The sequence below is a fragment of the Rattus rattus genome, chromosome 15 (genome assembly GCF_011064425.1).
Source record: "Rattus rattus isolate New Zealand chromosome 15, Rrattus_CSIRO_v1, whole genome shotgun sequence".
Taxonomy (NCBI): domain Eukaryota; kingdom Metazoa; phylum Chordata; class Mammalia; order Rodentia; family Muridae; genus Rattus; species Rattus rattus.
Window position 1 is genome coordinate 47,378,422 of NC_046168.1, and position 24,005 is coordinate 47,402,426.

At 42.4% G+C, this 24,005-nt stretch overlaps 1 protein-coding gene and 1 pseudogene across 4 annotated transcripts in view; one reads left to right on the forward strand and one right to left on the reverse strand.

Moving 5' to 3' along the window:
* The window catches only part of Fbxo15 (F-box protein 15), a 228,638-nt gene that overhangs the window by 202,323 nt on the left and 2,310 nt on the right, over positions 1 to 24,005 (reverse strand). For all 4 annotated transcript variants that reach the window (XR_004385884.1, XR_004385882.1, XR_004385883.1 and 1 more), the window contains exons 3-7: positions 21,845 to 22,087; positions 21,026 to 21,235; positions 16,607 to 16,733; positions 13,576 to 13,658; positions 12,087 to 12,229 (exon numbers count right to left, since the gene is read on the reverse strand). Coding sequence is in view for 1 of the 4 variants with exons in the window: in XM_032885716.1 (XP_032741607.1) it covers positions 12,087 to 12,229; positions 13,576 to 13,658; positions 16,607 to 16,733; positions 21,026 to 21,235; positions 21,845 to 22,087 (806 nt within the window). In the remaining 3 variants the exon portion in view is untranslated. The remainder of the gene's footprint in view (positions 1 to 12,086; positions 12,230 to 13,575; positions 13,659 to 16,606; positions 16,734 to 21,025; positions 21,236 to 21,844; positions 22,088 to 24,005) is intronic.
* LOC116884575 lies at positions 18,704 to 19,520 on the forward strand (annotated as a pseudogene).

Sequence of the window (24,005 nt, forward strand, 5' to 3'; positions counted from 1 at the left end):
TAGCCAGTTAGAAAAAGAAAAGGGGGCAGGGGAGGGAGGGAGAGAGAGATAATAATAGATAATAAGGAGGGGTCAGGTAGTGATAGAGTGATCATAAAGGTAACAATCCTCAGTGTATAATCACTGAACAAGTCGGTACCAAACATGTAAGCAAGCCCCACAGACCTGCCAGGAGAGGTGGCCGAGGATCTCCTGATAGAACGGAGACTTCGCACCTCTCCAGCAGACGCAGACACACCCAGCACCCAGCAGCCCTGAGGACTTAAGTAGCACTGGCTGCCTAGCTGTAACAGGGGTCTATAGATTACGTCATGTGGAAACAGCAGAGTGCAGTTTTCCTCAAGCTCACATAGAACACTCACCAAGAAATACTGTACTGGGGGCCATGAAAGCATAAAACAAAGTTTGTCAAGTGTGGAGGACTCTAAATCCTATGGTGGCTGCTACTAAATAACAATGGAATTAAAGCAGAACAAAGCACAATGACATCAGTTGGACATTGTCAGCACTTCATGGTGATTAAGCAAACTTCTAAATAATACAAAGATCAGATGATAATATCAAGAGAAATGTTTAAACATTTTAAATGAAATTATCTGCTAACTACAAATCTATTAACTTTTCTCAATGCTGTGACAAAATACCAAGCAGAAAAAAAAATATAAAAGAAGGCTCCATCTGGCTCCTGACTCACTAAATCTCATGATTTCTAGGATCAACGTGGGAAGGGAGGTTCAGCCAGTAGAGCAGAGCAGCTTACAGTGCAAGCAAGGAAGCGGGGAGACGGTGAACGGTGAACCCCGAACTATGTTGCTCTCTCCTCTCCTGACTCTGCCCAGGCATCCAGCACATGCAGAGCATCCCCACGTGTCCCCTCTGGAAAAGACTTATACACATCTAGATCATCCCATCCTCCACAGAGACTCTGAACACAGGGCAATGACGACCAATGCTCACAGCTTACGAGGGTTGTGTGAGATGCAAGTGGGGCTTCAGTGGAAATGGGCAGCCGGAATATACACAATAGAAAACAAGAACCATCTGAAAACGTGAAACAGTTTCATTTTCTTCAAACTTTTAGAAAGCCCCAAAAGAGTGGGTTAGGTCCAAAATAAGCTACAGGAAAGAAATAATAAAAATTAGAATAAGAATCAGCGAAATCACTAAAAGAAAAATCAAAGAAACCAAAGGGGATTCTTAAAAAATAAAACCAATATATCTAATCTCAAGAGGAAACATGTTACATTATTATCAGACATGAAAAATGAGACAATAGTACAAACTTGAAGAAACACAGAAAGAGCAGTAAAGGAAACTATGAACAAATCTGATAGACTAGGCGAAATGCTTCAATCCTTGAAAAACGTCACTCGCTAGAATCTCTATGAGAAAGTAATTCGACTATGCCTATCACTACCAAAGGAACTAAGCCAATAATTAACAATCTTCCAAAAGAGAAAGCACAAGATCGAAGCATTTTGAAGGAAAATATGTAAGAAATTATACCAATTTTCTAAAATGCTCTTCCAAAAGCCATAAAGAGAGTTAATAGTTCAAATGTGCTCTCATGCTCTGTTCATGAGACCAATAACAGGACTGGTGAACACAGACGGGAAACTGAGAAAGCATCCCATACAAAATCGAATGATGAAAAACAGAAAGTAGACAGTATGAGCATGTGGAAATCATCCCAAGTACTCACAGTCGGTTCAACATTGAAACACTTATATAATCTAGATATCAACAGGCCAATAAAGAAACTAACATAATCAGAATAAAATATCACCCATTCATGACTAAGAGAGAAACCCTGAATGACTAAGAGGAGAAAGGAACGTACTTAACTGATAAGGATGAGTTGTTTTAACAATGGTCATTAACATCAAACTTAAAGTGAGAAACTCAAAGCATTCCCACAAGGTCTGAGAAAAGATAGTGTCTTCTCACTGCAGACTTCCAGGACTGTGCTGGAGCCTGGGATAATTGAGTAAGGCAAGAGAAGGAAATATTAAATGCACTGGCGTCTGTCAATAGAACAAACCTCAGAAACCATGGTTTATAAAGAAAAGAGATTCATTGTGACTAATAATGTTGAAGGTTCCAGTTCATAATCAGTTGGCCCCTTTGCTCTGGTGCCCATGGGAAGGTAGTGCATCCTAACAGCAGCACATAGTACAGCAAAACTACTCATCTCATGACCAGAAGTGAAAGGGGCAAGGGTACAGTGGATGCAAGACCTTCCACTGGATCCCCTTCTTAAAGTTAACATCATGCTCCTACAGCAACAGCCAAATCAAGCTTTTAATGCATAGGGATTATAGGGAACACACCAGATCCAATCTATAGCTAAGGGTACCCTCATGGATGATATAATTATTCATGCAGAAGATGCAAACATTCAGAAAGAAATGGATACCACCAAATGCTAGCAAAGGCCTGAGCAATAGGAATCATGGCGTATTGCTTGTGGACACTCAAAGTACTACGGCCATTCTAGAAGGCAACTGGAGAAATTCATTTTCATTGACTACATTTGTTCTCAGATAACTTCATAAATGTCTATGGTGCACTGTTTATTCTCGCCACCAACCATCCTTCCCATATTTCCCTCTCTAGTCCTGTCTCCCCTTCCTCCTTACAGGCTCCTTTCTCATACTTATCTTTTTGTTTTGTGGTCCTCTAAGTTTAACCAGGACCAGACATGTCTCTGCAGATTTGGAACTACACATTATCACAGCCTGCTGGGCTCAGGAGTGGGAGGACAACTGAAACAGTGACTATCCTCCTTCAGAATCCATCAGAAGCCACTAGTTCAGCATGGAGGGGTAGGGCCTCAAGCTCCTCAGCATTGTCCACAATTGACAAGCCAGGTGTTGTGAAGGTCCAGTACAGGCGACCCCAGCTGCCATGAGAAGTTTACAATAGCAATCATTCCCTGTAGATAGTATATCCCATGTGTTTCTTATCTTCATTCTTTCTTCTTTCTTTTTTCTTGTTCTTACATTCTTTCACTCTCTGTCCTACAATGTCATCCTTAAAGACAATAGTATAAAAGTCTTTTTTAGGGTCAAGCACTCAACTGTCACTTTAAGCACCATGAACAGGCACAGCCTCTACACTCACCACCATTTACTAGGAAGAGCAGCTTTTCTGGTTAAAGCTAAGAGCAGTACTTATCTGAGTGTAAGTTACTTGGATTGTAGTTTAGAACAATGTCAACTTATCTAAACAACAGCTTAGGATCTTCTCAGGCCTGTGTCTTTGACTACTGGGTTTATAGTACCAGGTATGTATTACCTCCTGTGGGATACACCTCAAATCCTATAGAAGAGCTGTGGATGCCACATAAGTCTTGCCACTGTTTCATGAGTAGGCACATCTTGCCTTGTACTATTGGCATTAGAGCTTGTAGGATTAGTAATGCCTTCTATGCTCCAGCAACCAGGATAGAACCTTCCAGCAAAGGCGAAAGCTTCCAGGTCAATTCCAACACAATTCCTCTATTTCTTGCAACCAAGATCTCTTATCAAGTTCTGGTGGGCAATTAAGAGGAATAACTTAAGTCTGTATTTTGGGGTGAAGATTTCCAGGGTCTACCTAAAGTTTGGTAAACATCGTCATGCCACATGATCTAGCAATTGTGCTTCTTCTGATTTACTCAAAGGAGTCGAAAATATATCTATACAAAACCCTGCATGTACATATTTATAAGAATTTTAATAAAAATTGAACAAATTTAGAAACAGATATGCTATCCTCCAGTACATTAATGAAGAAGTGAGCATATCTAAGCAATGATGAGAGCGAGCTATCACATAAGGAACAGAGGAAGAAGGAAACCCTTACTTATCCGTAACTGGAAGTGTATACATTCATGGTCACATCCTTGTGTCATTCTAGGTGAACTCTGTGCTGAAAACAAAACTACGAAGACAGTCAAAGGACTAGTGGTTGCCAGATGTGAGAAAAGAAAAGGAGCAAAAGGCAAAACACAGAAGACTGTTAAGTAATAAAACTACTCTGGATAATACTGAACAGCAGATATGCACCATTAAAACTTCCCAAACCCATAAAACACAACAAAAGTGACTCTACTGCAGACTCTGGTCTTTAGGCAATAATACCATGCTGATGTGTGGTCATCAGTTGTAGCTAATGCTCTTTTCTGATGATGCATTGTAGGGGGAGGCAGAAGATATCAGTATGGGTAGTTCTGCATTACCTTCCTCTCAGTTTTACTACAGACCTAAAACTGCTCTAAAAAGTAAAGCATACTTTCTTAAAAATCAAAGGCTTGGGCAGCATACTTTGCTATTAAAATCACTTCTCTCTGCTTTCTTCTCACTATTCCTCTCAATACTGATAAAAGACTACAATATACCATACTGCGCAAAACCTTTCTCCTTCTGCTTCTGAAAATGGGTAATAATGAGCTTGATACGAAGATCAAATAAGCATACGTTCCTTTATCCCCTGCATGGCTGATCAGGCCCTGTGGTAAGCTCAATTTACACTTCAAAGACACAACTGGACTATTCCTCTGTTTGCCAGACTGTACCATAACCTAATCAAAATGTTAATGGACAGTTGTGCAGAAAAGAACTAATACAGCAGGATAGAGTCCTACAGTATTAGTTTACAAGGTCTGTTCAGAGGAATAGCCTTTGAATGTTCAGGAAAACCTTTCCACATAGCTGATAAGGCAGCTACTCACTGTACCTAATGCTTGTGCTGTGAGGTTGACGTTGAGCACCTGTTTGCTTGTAGGAGTCTGGAAATACAGTAGTACTAGATCACAGTACTACCTAGATCGCACAGACCCACATACCAGTCCCAGTAAAAATGTGAACTTTTTGTAAGATTTACCAGTTCTTCAAAGTCCTGAGGGAACTAGGTACACCTACATGGTAACTGTGAAAAGGTTCTAAAGTACTGGGTGGTTTCCACTAAACTTCACCCCATATACCTTTCCTCTTTGTTGATTGTATCCACTAATACATCAATATTCCAAGTACTGTGAATTGTCCTACTGAGTCAATGATCTTAGGACTAGTCATATCTGATGTCAGTCAATTTGCATTTTTAGCAAAAAAAAAAAAAGAAAACAAATTGCACAAAGAAAAACCCATAGATACTTTTATAAACTCACCTCTAGTATTAACAAATTATTCTAGAAGTATTTCCTTTGCTATTTTATCCCTCTTCCTCTCTTACCCTCTCATTGAATTCAGACAGCAAATACACCCTCACTTAATCTTCCCTTGAACTTAATTTGAATGGGAATACACAAATAGTCATCAATTATGTGTAGGTTTAGGGATCATATTTTTCTTTGAAAAGAGATTATATAAATCCCTTTTTAAAAACTTTACTATAGCCATGACTTGTCAAAGTAGCAAAACATAAAATCTCAAAGAAAATGTTGCTAGGATAATGGCTCAGTGACTTGGTCCAAATCTCCAGAATCCATCTTTAAAAAAGTCAAACAACAACAACAAAAAATGCCAACAGGAGCAGCATGCACTTGTAATGTCTCACAGAGACATGGAGAATGGACTGCTGGGGTTTTCTGGCCAGGCAGTCTAGCCAACCATAAGTACTAGGTTCAATGAGAGACCCTGTCTCAAAACATAAGGCAGAGAAGAAAAAAAAAACCACTCAGCATTGTCCTCTGCCCTCCACAAGCACATACACACTCTCACACCTTCATAGAAAGACAACTTCCCAGTTCCTTAGATGAGTATAAGTGAGCTCCATGGAAAAACAGTCAAACAAACCAAAAAGAAAGAAGAAATGGCCACTCTCATGGTAGCTGCGAGTTGAGCTGACTGGTAGAAAAGTCAGCCCCCAATGGTGTCTTACTATGGGCAGTACTGTCTAGACACCTAGGCACATGGTACCAGAGGACTGAAGTGCCTCCCAACCTTGCAAAACAACACACGTGCGTCCGAAAGGGTGGTGAAGACAGCACAGCCCGACCGGCACTCCTGGCTGGAGCAGGACCCACGAGAGGAACAGGAACTCGAAGCCCATCAGCATCTGCTACATCTCTCAGAGTGGCTGAAGATGACAAAGTGAACCATGGGCGCCCTGTAGGCTGGTCTCTGAGAAGTGAGGCCATGCCACCTACCACAGAGCAGTCTTCAATGAGCCAGCTACACAATGAATTATTCTTACCTGCCATGAGGCAAGAATCTAAGCCAGGCATCAGAGCCACTGACTCCAGACCTCTGATTTGTTTAATAGAAAGTAATAAAAAAACAAAAAACTTCAAAGAGCATTTAGCAAAGTCCATGGAGTTAGAAACAGAAAATGTTATGACAAGGAAGTGGGCTGCATCAGAGTGTTGGACCTTATTCTGAATTAGAGCTTCGTTCCTCTGAAATGAATAGATAATAAACTTTCTGAGGATTTGTATTCCTATATATTCAACTCCAGAGACCCCTTTTGCCAGTTAGGCAAATTATTCTACACAACCTGTTCTATACCAACGCTCTCAAGAAATAATATGATCTCCAGGGTGAAGACACAACCACATATAAAGATATACCGTATTACACTTAGTTAAAATAAGTGATAACTTTTTCTGCAAGTAAAAGTTTATCAGATGTAACTAAATGGTTTCATAATTGGACTATTTGGAATTGTGATGAAGAGTGGTATTTTGTCCTACTCCCCTGGGTTTCTTCTGTCTCTTCTGGGACACCACACTTCCTTAGTGACAGGAGTACAGTGTCTAGTGTACGCTAAGCAGGCCCGTATCACTGGGTGTCATCAACTCACAATACAGAGAAGTTTAATTAAAAAAAAAGATAAAGGAAAAGTTAATACAGAAATGGTGGCTGCGTCTAGCAGAAGGAAAAGCAGATAGTAGTAACAAGGGTGACACAAGGGCCTCAAATGTCATGGCAACAGTCTATTTCCTAAATTTTGTCTTGGCTCCTTGATATTATCTTGTTATTATCCAAAGCCTGACCTCATACCATGTATAGAAAAGATTCTAGTAGCTCATCATTAAGTTTACAAACCCAAGTTTTGCACCCGTCCATCTATGCATTTTTCCAAATAGACTTCCTCATCTATACACTTACCTACCTACCCTCCTAACTTTCCACTGTGCTGTTGAAAATAGAGCCTATGGCCTTATCTTAGGCAAGTGCTCTACCACTGAGCAACATCCTAACCCCTCCAAAGGTATTTCAGACTCTGTTCTGAAAGTTTTAACTCCCACTGAGATTTCTAAGTAAAGAGTTGTAGTTGATTTGCAGTTGAATTAGCATATACACATGACCCTCACTCAAAGAGAGAATGCCAGGGGCCATATGAAATGACCACGCTCAGGGCAGTTGGGTTATGTCCTAGTTAACTCCATCCTCCCCTTGCTGCAGTAATCTAGATACTGAGCATGTGCAGACTGCTTGTTCCCACCCGACCCCCAGTAAAAAGAGGTAATTCCTCTACTCAGAGAGCTAAGAACTCCTAACACCATCCTCTCAGCATGCAGTTCGGATAAGCACTTGGCCCAGCAAACTAACTGAGTACAAGGCTCTTGTCTGTCTGTGCCTGACTCACCCTTGGACCTGACACTATTTCTTAATGCAAGACCTGACCGGTTGCCCTTGACCTTTGGCCCATGCTGTTGGATCGGGGTTGTCTCATCAGTGTCAGGCCAGGTCTCTCATGTCTCACTGAGGACAAATGCAGCATAGAGCAACCTAAATTCTAGGGCATGATGATACAACACTTCATCCTTGGTAGGGACAAAGTGTTTGGTTTCTTTTTAATAGGGATAAAGTTCTGTCATCCCAAACTTCAATGACATAGCTGAAATTTACTAAATATACCACATGGTACCAAGAGAGTTTCTCAAAAACTATAAAGGACAATCCATTGGTACTTATAAAACTGCTATACACTCTGATGGCAACGGCTCCCTCTGCTGACTCTTGGCAGAATCCTGTGGAGAAAGGAAATGCACTGAATCTATATAGGAAAGTCCTCTTTTGTATAAACTAAAGTCTTACAAATGGGGAGAATGCATATGCAACACACAGCACACAATCTAGCAAGCTATCTAATTTCACATTTCCCTTCATTAACTTCATCTCCCACATGTTATAGTAACCAAATTATTACTGACAGGGCTTATTTGCCCTATATGGAGCTAGACTGAATGTTACTGTAGCTTATCAGTACAATAGATTGTACTTTGACCATACCTAGGAAACCAATAACCTTGAAAAGACAGTTATGACAAACTCCTCTCCCTCCCCCTTTCCTCCCTCACCTCTCTTTCTCTCTCTCATTCCCTCCCTCTCTCATTCCCCCTCTCCCCACCCCTCACTCACTCGCTCACTCACGCGTGCGTGAGCACACATGCACACAGAGACAGGCAGCAGGCAAACAGAACCCTAAACTGTGTACTATTAAAATACAAACCTACAGCAATGGTTATATAGCCAGGTGTTTGTTCTCTCTGAGATGATGCACTCACTGATAAGTGGATATTAGCCCAAAAGCTTGAATTACCCAAGATACAATCCACAGACCTCGTGAAGCTCAAGAAGAAAGACAACCAGAGTGCGGATGCTTCACTCCTTCTTAAAAGGAGGAACAAAAATACTCATAGGAGGGGATATGAATACAAAGTTTGGAGCAGAGATTGAAGGAATCACCATTCAAAGCCTGCCCCACATGTGGCCCATATATATACAGCCACCAAAACCAGATAAGATTGATGAAACTAAGAAGTGCATGCTGACAGGAACCAGATATAGATGTCTCCTGAGAGACAAAGCTAAAGCATGTCAAAGAGGTGAATGCTAGCAGCAAACCATTGAACTGATAACAGGACCCCCACTGGAGGAATTAGAGAAAGGATTAAAAGAGCTGAAGGGGTTTGCAACACATATGAACAACAATGCCAATCAACCAGCGCTCCCAGGGACTAAACCACTACCCAAAGACTACACATGGACAGACCCATGGCTCCAGCTGCATATGTAGCAGAGGATGACCTTGTCGGGCACCAATGGGAAAAAAAGCCCTTGGTCCTGCCAAGGTTGAACCCCTAGTGCAGGAGAATGTTGGGGGTAGTAAAGCGGGGGTGGGGAGAGAGCTTATGGAAGGGAAATTGGGAAAGGGAACAACATTTGAAATGTAATTTAAAAAATTCAATAAAATAAAAAAGAAGATAAGGACAGCACAAATGAAGGAAGGGGATCTTAAATCACACTCAATGCTCAGACTGACATTCTAGGAGATAGTCAGGCACAAAATGAAAAAAACACAGCCTCAAGGAGAGCTTTTAACATAGTCTTAACTAGTAAAACTGAATAATACAGCGTAGGGAGCCTAGATTCCAGACATCGAATCAGGGGCTGGGGATTTAGCTCAGTGGTAGAGCGCTTGCCTAGCAAGCACAAGGCCCTGGGTTCGGTCCCCAGCTCCGAAAAAAAAAAAAAGATCCAGACATGGAATCCAGTTAGTCCCACTGCACAGCCGGCAAGGAGCTAAGCCTGAGAGTCGCTGTGCAGAGACCTGTCATAGTAATACTGCAGGCATGAGGAGCAGGCCATGGAAGCTCAAACTGCTAGAACAGGATGAGGAGAGCAGAGCATAGCAGAAGACAGACAAGGATAATGCCAGAGAAGAGACAGTGGCAGAACTGCGATTGAGCAGGAAAGGCTGATTGGACCCTACAGGCCACAGTATTGGTCACGAGGTTCAAATGGAAGGAGAACTCTAGGGACCACGCAACCCGCTTTATCCCCTCACAAGGCACCGGTCTCAATCACTCATCACCAGAGCCAGGTTCTGGATAGGCTGAGTGCTGGCAGTGGACAGAGAATGACTGGCTAGGAAGGGACAGGAAGCACCTGGACACAGGACTCTAAGTCCTCTGCCAACACTATCAGCACCAAAGACAAAGACGTTTGTACCCAATGTGGATTAGAGTGGGGAGGTGTATACCTGGATTCCAATGCTGAGATTTTTAACTGCACAGCCTCATGTGACAGGAAAAAAGGTAAATACTGAAGTACACAAGTATCAACTGAGGCCCCGTAAAAGGGGGGATTGTCCGACTCTGCAGCGTGAGCAGCTGCTCTGGAACAGAACATGCAGGGCTGCCTGTGTCGGTGCCCTGAAAACAGCCACCTGGAGCAGGCACTCACAGCAGGCTCCCACCTGGAGCAGACACTCACAGCAGGCTCCCACCTGGAGCAGACACTCACAGCAGGCTCCCACCTGGAGCAGACACTCACAGCAGGCTCCCACCTGGAGCAGGCACTCACAGCAGGCTCCCACCTGGAGCAGACACTCACAGCAGGCTCCCCACCTGGGCAGACACCTCAGACAGCAGGCTCCCACCTGGAGCAGACACTCACAGCAGGCTCCCCACCTGCAGACACTCACAGCTCCCACCTGGAGCAGGCACTCACAGCAGGCTCCCCACCTGGAGCAGGCACTCACAGCAGGCTCCCACCTGGAGCAGACACTCACAGCAGGCTCCCACCTGGAGCAGACACTCACAGCAGGCTCCCACCTGGAGCAGACACTCACAGCAGGCTCCCACCTGGAGCAGACACTCACAGCAGGCTCCCACCTGGAGCAGGCACTCACAGCAGGCTCCCACCTGGAGCAGGCACTCACAGCAGGCTCCCACCTGGAGCAGACACTCACAGCAGGCTCCCACCTGGAGCAGACACTCACAGCAGGCTCCCACCTGGAGCAGACACTCACAGCAGGCTCCCACCTGGAGCAGACACTCACAGCAGGCTCCCACCTGGAGCAGACACTCACAGCAGGCTCCCACCTAGGAGATTATAAAGTTGGACTCAGAAATAGACATCTCATGAGTATGATCATCCCAGTAAAAGTAAAACCAGAACAGCCTTTCATGATAAGTGAAAAGGAAACTATAAATGGACATAGCACACATCAACACAATAAAGGCTATATCAAACCAACGTCTAACCACTACCATGCCAAGGAGAAGACAGGGTGCCAACTCTCTCTGCTCCAACTGAATATAGTACGCAAAGTATTAGACATAGCAATAAGAGAAGAAAATAAAAGAGATTCAAATAAAAAAAGGGAAGAGGGTAGTTACTGTATCTCCTTTGCAGATGATTATGTTAAGAGACCCAAAAGACTCTAAGAAGGCTTAGAGCTGATAAACTTTTAGCAAAGCAGCAGACAGCAAAATTAACACACACACACACAAAAAAAAATCAATGACCTTCCTACAAACCAATGACAAACATCCTGCCAAACCAGAGAAAAAACAACATTCACAACAGCCACCCATGTTGGTCAGTTTTCTTATTTTCTACACTCAGACTAAAAAATCTGCTTTGCACAAGGATCAGTAGTGGCTATCAAGCCCACCGGTGGAAGAGGATTATGGCAATGATGTTTGAAAAAGCATTCCTTCACAGAGAGGAAGTATAATGACCCTCCTAGCCAAGTGATAAAATCCAGCATTACTGACAAGACAGCCTGACATAGCACGTTTTATAATATGTTGCAAAGTGAAGTACATTTTCCTTATAAAATATACTTACCAACATTGTGAAACATGAACCCAAGCAGACCTGCCCTAGACTTCGATTTAAGAATTCATAAAACACTCCCAAAAGAAAACCAGAGGGTAGACCAGAATGGCATGCACTTTGAGCTTGAGTTTCCCCAGTCCTTTGCTTAGTTTTGGAAATGTGGCAAACAGTAAATGCTTAGGCAGTGCGAATATGAGAAAAACTATTTTCTGTTAGTCTCACTCTGTACAGCTATGACATTCACCCTGTGACCACATTTACCAAATTCCTGGGGGGAAAAAGGGAAGATATGTAAATAAGAAAAACAGTCAGGAAATATCATGAGAAAAGATGAGCCAAGCCTCCCTCTAGAGGCTAGAGAGTGAGTGAAAGAGACTGACTGGCTATAGTACTTCACAAGTCCTGTGCAAAGAGAAGGGCCAGCGAACGCAGCAGAGCTGACAGATTATAAACTGACCACCTGGGAGGATAATTTTCTCTTCTCTACAACCCACTAACTTCAGAAAGGAACAAGTTGACCTGGTTTACCTCTCCTGGAGAAGAGATTGCGAAAGGTACTACACAGGTAGAAAATCCCAACACCATGCATGTCAATGTGCATCTGATAGCCTTGCAGTCCATACTCTGGGCTGTCATCCACAAGTGGACTGTGGGGAGGAAGCATATAGGGACTGAAAGGCAAAACAAAACAGACACAAATTTGTCAAAATCACAGATAAAATATTTGGCTAGAAAAAACTACTAAAATTTATCATCTATTCAAAACACTACCTCCCACAAATGACATCCAAATAATCTTCATACCATGAACTCAAAAGAACTGCTGTCCTCACCAACTTCTACAAAAGCTGGCACATATACAGAGTTCCATGGGCATAAGACCACCACAGTGACTTTGAGATTGACCCTGGGACACTAGTTCTACAAAGAACTCTCTGCCTTCAGTGTTTTCAGTAGCCCAAGAGGGAGGCGCCCATCAGGAGGTGCATCAACACAGATCTACAGGCCAGGGACTCAGACAAAAACTCCAGCTAAAGGACTGAGGGGCCCCAGAGGAGTAGAAACTCCATAGGAAGACCAACAGAGTCAACTAATCTGAACCCTTGGGGCTCTCAGGGACTGAACCACCAAAGAGCATACATGGGCTGGACCTGGGCCTCCCCGAGCACAAATGTAGAAGATGTGCAGCTTGGTCTTCATGTGGGTCTCAAACAACTTTAATGGGGGGCTATCCCAAAAGCTGTTCCTTGTGTGTGGAATATGTTCTTCTAGATGGGCTGCCTTGAAGGCCTCAGTGGAAGAGGAAGCACCTAGCCTCATTGAGACTTGATGTGCTAGGGTAGGGGGATACTCATGGGGCCCCCACCCCCTCAGAGAAGAAAGGGAGGGGAGCTGGGGAAAAGGATTGTGTGATTGGGAGGAGGCAGTGATCAGGATGTAAGGTGAACAAGTAAAAAATAAAAAAATAAACAAACAAACAAACCCAACTAATTGCTTCAGTAAGAAAAGCCTCACCAGGGAAGGCAACATACTTAAAAACATCCAGGACCTTTTCAGATATTAACAAAAGTGACTAAGGCAGGGACCAAGAAGAAAGTGAAAAGCTGTAGGGAGACAGAAAAAAATTGTTTCCAGCCTAAAAACATGCTAATTTATTAGAAGACACCCACAGAAACAGTCAACCAAGGGGTCAAATGTCTGCATATTTTCTAAGTTCAAAACTTCACATGAAGTACGAGAACTTAAGGGAGAATGGCACCACACTAACAGAACAATCACCCATGCCTCTATAAATAATACTCTACCAGGAATCAAGTCCTTAAACTAGACCAAGTCAAGCACATACATATTCATAAATAATGCAATTATGTTAGCAATGGCTAAGGATCGTATCTGTTGGTGGCTACTAGCTATAAAATACTTTTATAGCTATTGTGAGAATATTAATATGGAACTGATTTCTAACCCTCTCCCCCAACCACACAAAAATAAAGTTTACCCACATACAGATACATACAGAGTGGCTGAGCCCAATGTGCTCCTCTCCACAAGGTGATGGAAATGAAGATTTGCCATGACAAAAGCAAGATTGTCCTCCTTCTGAAAAGTTAATTTAAAAGAACATAATTTTCAATAGGAGTATTTTAATTTTTTACTAGTTCATCATGAAAATCACAGCTTATCATCTTGAAGCTACTGTTAGTAGATATTGTTGCTGCTAATAAAGCGTTCTCATAAGACTTTATGTATATAAGTCCTATATACATAAGAATATCACTCAGTATGCAAAGCATGCAGTTCCAAAAGAATGTCCTAGCACTTGTGAAATAGCAAAATGCTCTATTATACACAATGATTGCCATGTTATTTACATGAATATGCGTATATACTTATGCACACATATGTAGCTTGTGTGATTGATGTGTGTGTTTGAGAGAGAGAGGGAGGGATGGAGGGAGAGAAGTAGAACAGTGGTAGGAGAGATGAATTCATGCTATTTCAATTTCTTTTCAAAGATATGAACAATATTGGTAAGACCCTACAGATGTCTGGTAAATTTTACAAATACAAGAAAATGTTTCCCTTAGTTAGCTTCAGCTATTAACTTGATACACAATTATCCAGGAGAGTCCCAACTGAGGGGCTGCTTGGATCTGAGTGGCCTGTGAGCCTGTCTGCGGGGCATTCTCTGGATTGGTAATTGACACAGGCATGTCTAGCACTCCTTGACTTGAGGTTCTGGACAGTATATGCTAGCTACCTGAGCAGAGGCTAGAGAGCAGCAAGCAGCCCTCCTCCACAGTGCCTGCCACCTAGCAGGTTACCTGGCTTCCAGCCCTGACTCCCCTCAGTCATGGAAAGGCGAGATGAAATAAATTCTTTCCTCTCCTAAGATGTATTTGATCCTGATGTTATCACAGCAACAGAGATCAAATTAGAACAATGTTTCCTTTGCAAATCACTGCATGGTTTGGCGGATGCAGTGGGAATGACTAGACTTGCTTCTCCATTTGCCTACCAGGTTAAACGGCAAACGTGTGATTGCAGGGAACTGATGCTAACGGCTATAGCTACCCCTGAATGGTAAGCCTGAAGAGGCCCCTCACCAAGCCAACCAGACAGTCCTCACAGCTGTAAAGAGCAACAAAGCTGAACCTGAGTCATCAAAGGCAAAGGAGAGTGCTGCTACCCTCAAGGGACACACACAGAGCAAACTAGGAAAGCAACGACTAACAGTCAGCTGCTGCAAAGGACAAGAGGATGACGCACAGAAAATGGAAACTGTGATTCTGTGAAGTCACTGTACTACACTGCTACTCTCAACCAACCTGCAAAATGCACTCATAAAAGAGCCAAGAGCCAAAGCCACAAAGCCACACCAATGTGGATACAGAGGTCCACCACACTACCCTGCTGTCCACCGACTGTCCAGAAACCTTCTTTTGAATGACTGGTCAGGGTAGCCTAAGTGACTCCCCAAATAATAGAGACTATTGCTGTTGCCTGTGGTTGCCTCTCAAAGAGTGAAAGTAAATCCCTCTCGCTGAAGACACTGCACACCTAGGACACAACTCAGATGGACTCAGATGATTCCTACTGGATCTGACCTGAAAGCCTCTTTCCTGTGTTTTAGCTTCTGTGGCACCAGAACATACTATGCAAGCTCCCAAGGGAGAGACGCTAATAGTCTGATCCAGCTGCAACACCTATAAATCACATCAGTGGCCAGCACAGTAAGAGATCTGTAAAGGTACAAACACCTGAGCTCACGCACATGCTGGGTAGCAACCAGCAGCTGTCTAATTGAACTTAAGGCAGACTCAACAGGAGGGGAACCACGCCTAGTACCAGAAACCTAGCAACTTCCTAGGGCTAGTGAAGTCTTGGGCATCAGAAAAGAATCTACTACTACCACTTTGCTAAAACAGTATAATTCCTTACTATATTCTAAATCTTATCCTTAAACCACAAATAAGCATAGCTACTGTCCCCCATCAAAGAAGCCTCTCTTTACAACAAATGGAGACAGAGATCTGGACCTGAACACAATCAGGGAGATCAACAGGGACTTGGGGCTCGGTCCTAATGGATACATCTCCATGACGCCTCCAGCGTCCACAGCTCAGGGAACTCTGCAGAAGAGGAGGCAGAAAGAGTCTAAGTCAGAACCCCAGTAAGTCTGCTGTCAAACAGTCTCAGAATGGCTGCATGAACAAGACTGAACACTAACAGCACCAACAGAAACACTAACACAGAAGTGGGGAATTGTCCCAGCACACAAAGAAAAAGACCTACAGGCAACCAATGAGTGCTGAGAGACAGAGAATCATACCTTTCCCAGGATTGAGCCCCCTAACTGCTTATCTAATAGTAAGCCCTAAACTATAGACATGTAAACAACAGAAGTGAACTCAGTAGGCTGTATTTACATGTCTGTATACACACACGGATAATAATAGGAGGAGGCATCAGTTGAGAGTGGCAGGAAAGCAAGAAAGGGCCTGGAGGGCGGAGAGCTGTGAGGGCAGTAGGATGAGTGGCAAGTGATAGAATTCCATTTTAATTAAAAATTAAAAAAAAAAGAAAAAAGAACCCCAGAAGGACCAAAACTCAGCCTGGCCTAGTGAAACAGAAACACACAGACAGAAAGGGTAACTTCTTAGACATGTAGCCTGAAGGGCAGAGTATGTCCCATGTCACACACACAAGTCAGAAAGATTGTTAGAGACCTCCACCACACTGGGCATGTACTATTAGAAACTCGGGCAGAGGAAAATTTGAAAGGAACAGTGGCTCTTGGACTGACTGGGAGGGGAAGTGACAACGTGCCCTGACTAAAGAAGGACACGGTGTAGAAATGGGAAGTAGGAGGAGGTACCTGCCATCCACTTCAGCAGAAAGCACAGCAACTCAGTAGACCCAAAAGTAACACAGACCAAGACACAGCTACTGAACTGGCCCAGGAGTCTAAATTCTGTCTGATATGCAGTGTGCAGACGTGGGACTGTTAAGGGGAAATGACAATTCATGCATGAACTCTATCTTACCTGCCACAGCCCCACTAGGAGGCCAGGATTTAGGCAGAATATCCGAATAAGTCCATCGCAGCCCATCATAGTAGACTCACTTAAATTACTCAGGTCATACTTTCCAATTAAAGACAGCCATCGAGGACTTTGAACACCATGCCAAGAGAGAAGAGAAAGATGTGAACTTTCCAATGTCTTGCTGTCATGTCACAAGGTGTAACTAAAAATGCTTTTGAAGAGCAATTTATATACACTAAAATGTTCAAATCAGGTTAACATAATTATGGAGCCTTGTACTATTAAGAGGGCAAGCACATACCCTACAATGTTTTTCTTCCCCTCCCTTTTGCTCTTCCTCTGAGAGCAAATGTATCTTTCTTTCCAAAGTTTTTGTAAAGTAAACTGAGAGACAGTGAAAACTGAAATATTAGAAAATAAATCTAGGTCAAAATCATGAGTGTTTTCATGCAAGAGCCACACAGCAGTATTAGTGCCCAAGAGTAAATACTCGGAAATGTAGGAGACACCTTCCCTGTGCTCCAGAAAGACTTGAATGAAGCTATGAGAGGGAGAGCATGTTATCTAGAAGTACAATGCATGGCAGACCACCCATGCAGTGAACAGGCAGAGGTGGTTCAGGAAAGGAGAAAGGAGGTGAGAGCTCAGTGGTCAATCTGCAGACTCAGAGCAGTGCTCAAGTCCCTCAGGTGCTGGGACACTATCCAGAGTTTACTCAAGACGATGGGTGATAAGTCTGCAGGTCCTGAGTAACACACGTGGGGCTACCTATGGCACTGCAGCTTTCATGTGACAGGATCCTCAGCACCACATTCATAAGGAACAACAGTGATGAGGTGGCAAGCCAGTTGGTGAGAAGATTTGTGACATATTAACTAAAAACAGGCTCAGCGCCAACAGAGTATGCCTGGATGAAGATGAACACAGGGCCAATGTCACCACTATAAACTCAAGAAAAGCCAACAAAAAACCTTAGCTCCAAATGACAATGACTTGACAACCATCACAGACTGGGCCCCAACATATAAGGACACCCACTCAGAGGGAAGGCTAAAAATTTAACAGGAAAATGCCATGAGAGCACAGCACATCTACGAGATGCTCAGTAGCTGGTGCACTGTCACTATGTAATGGAGAAAAAGACAGCCAGGTGGGCGTGGCAAAAAAACCTCTTCCCTTCATCCTCAATGTACCAAAGCTGCAAAATGCTCTTAGGTTGGCTATGGAAATAGTAAACAGGCTCTGGGGACAACTGAGTCTTCACTCACCTTAGCTTTACCAGTCACAGCCATAGCCGGAGGCTAAAATAATCATTCTCACAAACATGGAGAGCACAGAGTACACCAACTAAGAACACAACACTAACAAGAAATGCAGCTGAGAGTCCTTGTAGAAAGTTTTAAGTTACAGGGAAAGTTATTTGCAAACAGCACCATGAGCTTCTACAGAAGAAACAAATACAGGCTTAAGTAAGGTCACTAAACACTAAGAGCTTCTCCTGGCCATGACAAAGATGCAGGTGAGGGTCCTTCATCAGGATAAAAGCCCTGGCTCGCAGACTGCAGGGAGGGGTTCCTGAAACATACTTTCAGTCTTCTTACCACTGCTGGTCAAAGGCTGCTCTACAAAGCTTAAATGGAAATAAGTTACACTGTACCAATTTCCCTCAGTGAATTCCAACATCCCTTACCATGTTGTATCTAGTATTCCTGTGACAATTTCTGGGGACACATGTACTTTTTTTAAGTGAGCTCTATGGTTGAACATAATACATCTTTAACCAATAGTCTTTCAAGATCGTTTAATTAATGTTAACTGTAACTGTACCTATACACAATAGTCATGATATACCAAATAAAATACCATTCTATCAAAAGAGTGCATTTTGTGGATTCCTACTCCAAACGTTATTTCATCCTGTATACTACTTACCCACTATAGTAGAAAACCTTGGAGGTCATCATTTCATATACAAATTTCAGATTCATCCAAATAAAAATGTCATTAAAAAAAGTTAACTGTTGAATTGTAGCTGGGGAGAGTTGAGGAGCGTATTGTGCTTTAAAACAAGAGCCCTTCGGTGTTGTTTCTAGGTTCAGTCAGCAACCCACTATGCCACTCCCTGTGGCGCTGCAGACCCACTTGGCAAAGAGGGGCATCCTCAAGCATCTGGAGCCAGAGCCAGAGGAAGAGTTTATTGCTGAGGATTATGATGATGATCCTGTTGACTATGAGGCCACCCGGATAGAGGGTCTGCCACCGAGCTGATACAAGGAGTTTGACCCTTCTTGTGGACTCCCTTACTATTGGAATGTGGAGACAGACCTCGTGTCCTGGCTCTCACCACACGATCCTAACTTTGTGGTTAGCAAATCTGCCAAGAAACTCAGGAACAGTAATGCAGATGCTGAGGACAAGTCGGAGCGAAATCTTGAAAAGGTGGACAGAACATGAGAAGTCAGATCGTAGTCACGAGAAGCCAGATAGGAGCCATGAGAAGGCAGACTGAAACCACGAGAAGTCTGACCGAGAACGAGAGCGGAACAATGACAAAGTATACAGAGAGAGAGATTGGGATAGGGAACGAGAACGGACATTTGACAAGGCAGACCGGGAAAATGGCAAGGACCAGCGCCACCATTGCAGAAAGGAACTGGCTCCTCACCCCAAGAATAAGAAAGCGATGAGCCAGAAAGATGAAGAATTAGACCCCAGCTCATACTCAGATGCACCCTGGGGCACATGGTCAACAGGACTACCCAAGAGGAATGAGGCCAAGACTGGGGCTGACAGGACAGCGGCTGGGCCTCTCTTCCAGCAGCGCCCATACCCTTCCCCTGGGGCTGTGCTCCGCGCCAATGCAGAAGCCTCCCGCAGCAAACAGCAGGACTGAATTTGTGTTCCCTGTAGCTTTGGCAGTTTGCACTTCTGTGTTGATTCCTTGTGGCTCTGGAGTAGGACCCATGGCTTCATACATGCTGAATAATTAGTCCACCAGTGAGCTACACTCCCAGCCCCCTTGGTGTTGTTTTATAAACAACAAGCCCTTAACAGTGCTGTTTAATAAAAGCTTTTTGGGTAACCATAAAAAAAAGTAACTGTTATCAAAATACACTTAGTAATCTAGTTGGGGAAAACAATCCATGTTTTTCCACTGATAATATTTCCAGATCACAGCAAGCATAGGCACCAGCACTGAAAGTCTGAATGTCATAGTGTATCAAGTGTATATGGGTATATATCAGCCTCTGAGCAGGCACCACAGAGGAGCCAATGGCAGGCCCACTCCAGGGAAACCATGAAATAGCACTGTCTCTTCAGAGACAGAGATGAGAGAGACTTACAGGAACAACAGTGAGCAAGAATGGTAAGATCAACGCAGAAGCGGCTGCTGCAAAATCAAAGACACCAAGACAGGGAAGTGGGGGGGACAGGCAGCAGCACAATTACGGAGAAGGCAGACAAGTCCATACACTGCAACACTTGATATAAAAATCGTTAGCCAACATGGGACACAGGGATCTATACCTGCTACATGTAGTCCACCTTTATTAGACAGTGATCATTAATGAATGTGAAGTTTGCTGAGAAAGGCAGAGGTGAGCCTTTTAGTGTGTGTGGACTTCGGGCAAAGCCATCTAAGCATAGGATGAGTTTTTATTATACAACTGTTCTACAAAAATTCTGTTCTTCGCCCTACAGTCATCCAAGTCACACAGCTTCACTGACATGAAAACAGAGGTACAGAGACAAGTGTATATGTGCATATACCCAGTGTATCAAGTGTATACGGGTATATGCCTAGTGTATCAAGTGTATATGGGCATATACCTAGTGTATCAAGTGTATACGGGCATATACCTAGTGTATCAAGTGTATATGGATATATACCTAGTGTATCAAGTGCATATATGGGCATATACCTAGTGTATCAAGTGTATACAGATATATATCTAGTGTATCAAGTGTATATATGGGCATATACCTAGTGTATCAAGTGTATACGGGTATATATCTAGTGTATCAAGTGTATATGGGCATATACCTAGCAAACTCAAGAGAAAAACCACACAAAATAACTGATAGTAATATTTAGGAAGTATTTAAACTATAACTAGTGTTTAATTGCTAATTTTATATCATTGGTTAAAATAGTTACAGGTAAAAATGTAGAAAATCCACTAATTATCTAACAAACTTTCAAAGTAGAGTATTATTGCTACTATTACAATTCAAGAAATTTAAATTTAGAGCTAAGTGTGACACACCCAGTATCTTCTGTTCTGTAGCTGTGCAGAATGACAGGACAGTCTCTAAGATACAATCAAATTAAAATACACTAGCGGTATTTTGAATTACAATAGAATGTCAACTAACAGTTCCAGGAGTCCTCCAGGGAACTGCTGAATCAGTACTTACCTGTTTGGATCAGGGGTTAAATACTGGTCCATAAAAAGTGGTGTCACACCATACAAATTCAGGGTGGACAATGTGGCTAAATGTGGCCAATTTTTGTCATACCACACAACTGTGACAGATGTATCATTTACAGAATGATCAGCATGCCGCATGATGTATTCTTTTCCATTTTTTTCTCTTAAGATAATTGCCCAACCTAAGCCAAATACTCTAGAGAAAGAAAAGAAAAAGCTGAAAATGCTTTCAAAGAAAGAACTCAACAGCACACACAATAGCAACTGCATCTATCACTTCCATAATATCACCTCCTCTAGAGACCAAAGTCAAAATCCTAAGCATAAATCTGAGATTTTACCCACAGCACTTTCTGAGCCTTCCTTTTTTCCTTCCAGGAAGCACTCCCTGGGTATCTATGATGCTCGATGACTAGCAGTTCACAGACAAGGGAAGGCCACTTCCACACTCAGGCTTTACTCAAGATCATGAAGCTGTTTCTGCTGTTGATGAAAATGTAAGCCAATATCCAAATACTGTATATTTTGAAGACTCCAAAACACGCATGATAAAAAACGATTACAGACAGCTCCCTCTGACCTAAACTGTTCTTGTAGTTGAGGAGAGCAGCTTATGGTAATCACTTCCCTAGAATATGGAAGGCCCTAGTCTCAGTCCTTAGACTGGCAAAACTGAGATTAAAAACATTGTGCATCCACTGCATACATAAGACACCTTGAGATGACAACATCTGCTTAGAAACTGGAAGATTTTGTGGCTCTGTCCAGGGACCATTAAGTGAGTGTTCAAGAGCAGCCTGTGTACCTGAGGGCCTCTTTGGTTTTCACAGGAAGACCTGTGTAAGGGTTGACAGGCATGATAATGTGGGCAAGTGCTGATTTCAAAGATGAGATCTGCCTTGTGATATATTCTTTCTTCCAGTATCCAACTTCTTTATCCTCAACTGACAGTAAGCTCACACATGTGGCTGTTTCCTCCACGGAAGTAAGCTTCCAATATCGTCTTTTTGATGAAAATGCAGTTGAGTAGATTTTGACCCAAATAAGACTAGAAGAAAAACAACAAATCAGTTTGGAGGCTGTAGCAGCAATATATTACATTAGAGATTAATAATTTCTAATTTTCAAATAGGCCAATTCCATGAATGTGTAAGTGTTCATATATTTTATAATATATGAACCAACCCCCAAAACACATTTAAAAAAAGGGAAAACCTACTCCCAGAGTCAGGTTTAAATTAAGAATCCCATGTAATTTAGGATCATCCAATACTGTCTTTCTGCAAGATAACTAAGTAGGAGTTCAATTGTAGAAAAATCACAAGTTTATATAGTGTGAATCTGGTTTATTGTGGGTATGTACATAAATAAAAGCACTATACACAAAGACAAAATAATAGTAGACATATTATACATTCATTTTGCTGCCTACTTTTAAATTTTAACAATAAACATACTAATTTCAGAAAGGTAAATACTATAAGTCAGTAAACAGTAAGAGCAATAAGTAAACAATAAGAGTTTTCCTAAGCACACACCTGTCAACTGCTATTTAAGGAATTCAGACATTAGCTCACTTAACCCTCCCAATAGACACAGGAGACGGCTAGTTTTTAATCCCCATTACATAGATGACATAATTGAGCCTAGACTGGTGCATTTGAATATGCATCTACACACATGAATACAAACACATTTTAATGAAGCAAAAATTACATTCATTCCAAAATTATCAAAAATTATATCCACTAGTTGATTTAGATAAAGCATACCCTCTGGTATAAGAATTTCGAGCACGTTTTTAAATTGAAACACAAAAAAACTACCCTTCCCAATCAGAGTAGGCACATAGTCCCTTTGGATGCTGAGGACGGTGGAGGACAGCCTCAGTGAGGTCAGAGGATTTACTGTGGGTTCCTCACTTAAAGCAAACACAGAGCATCGAAGATGCATTAACTCAATCATTTCAAAACTAGATTATTCATTAGTAAGATCTGAAGAAACTGTAAAAATACAAATCTTCAAAGTATTGAATTATAATCTTCACAAATGCAGAGTAGGAATCCAAAGATTTATATTTTCCTATGTGATTGTGAAATAGTCTTTCATTGACTAGTATCTGAGAACCACGATAGAGAATATTTCCTGCCTACACTTCAGCCTATCAGTCGTTTCCCATGCCTTACCTTACAAATCAAACTGAACTGCATTCCTTACCTTAATGTCTTTCCTAGAAATCTGTGGGTTCGCATAAAATCAATACTTGCATAATCGTTTGATGCTGAGTAAGAGAGAACCCTAAAAAGTCAAGAAATGGGCACGAAATGTGCTATAGCTATTAGAAGACCTCCACCTCTGCCATGTTCTGCATGGCCCTGTGTAACAGGATATGGTTCCTGCCCCTGGAACAGAGCCAGCAAGGTGTTGATGGCTGCTGTGGGTGCACGGCTTATTTGTATGATGATGTGCATCACATTCCTCCCAGGAATGCAAACACAGAGCATCGAAGATGCATTAACTCAATCATTTCAAAACTAGATTATTCATTAGTAAGATCTGATTAACATTACTGATTCCCTGATAATCTCAGACAGCATGAGTCCAGAAGGTGAAGCTGTGGCTAATGTCTCAGAAAAATGGTAAATGCTGGGATCTTCAGGACAGCCTTTAGGCTGTGGAAAGAGCTCTAAAAACATGAGTTGAAAGTACATAATTTCTCAACTATACAAAAATATAAGGATGCAATATGAATTGTATAAGGAGTTTCACAGATATAAAGGAACAGAGGATAAATTGTCAGAAAGATACAAAGACAAGCAGATACAAATGCAGGCAGATTCCTGAGTTCAAGGTCCAGGCAAGGCCAAAATGGTAGCTCCAGGGTGGGGGTGGAGTCCTACCCAGCTAGCTTATTGACTGTACTTAACAAAGGCAGACAGATCTCTAAACTCTAAGAATCAAGAGGC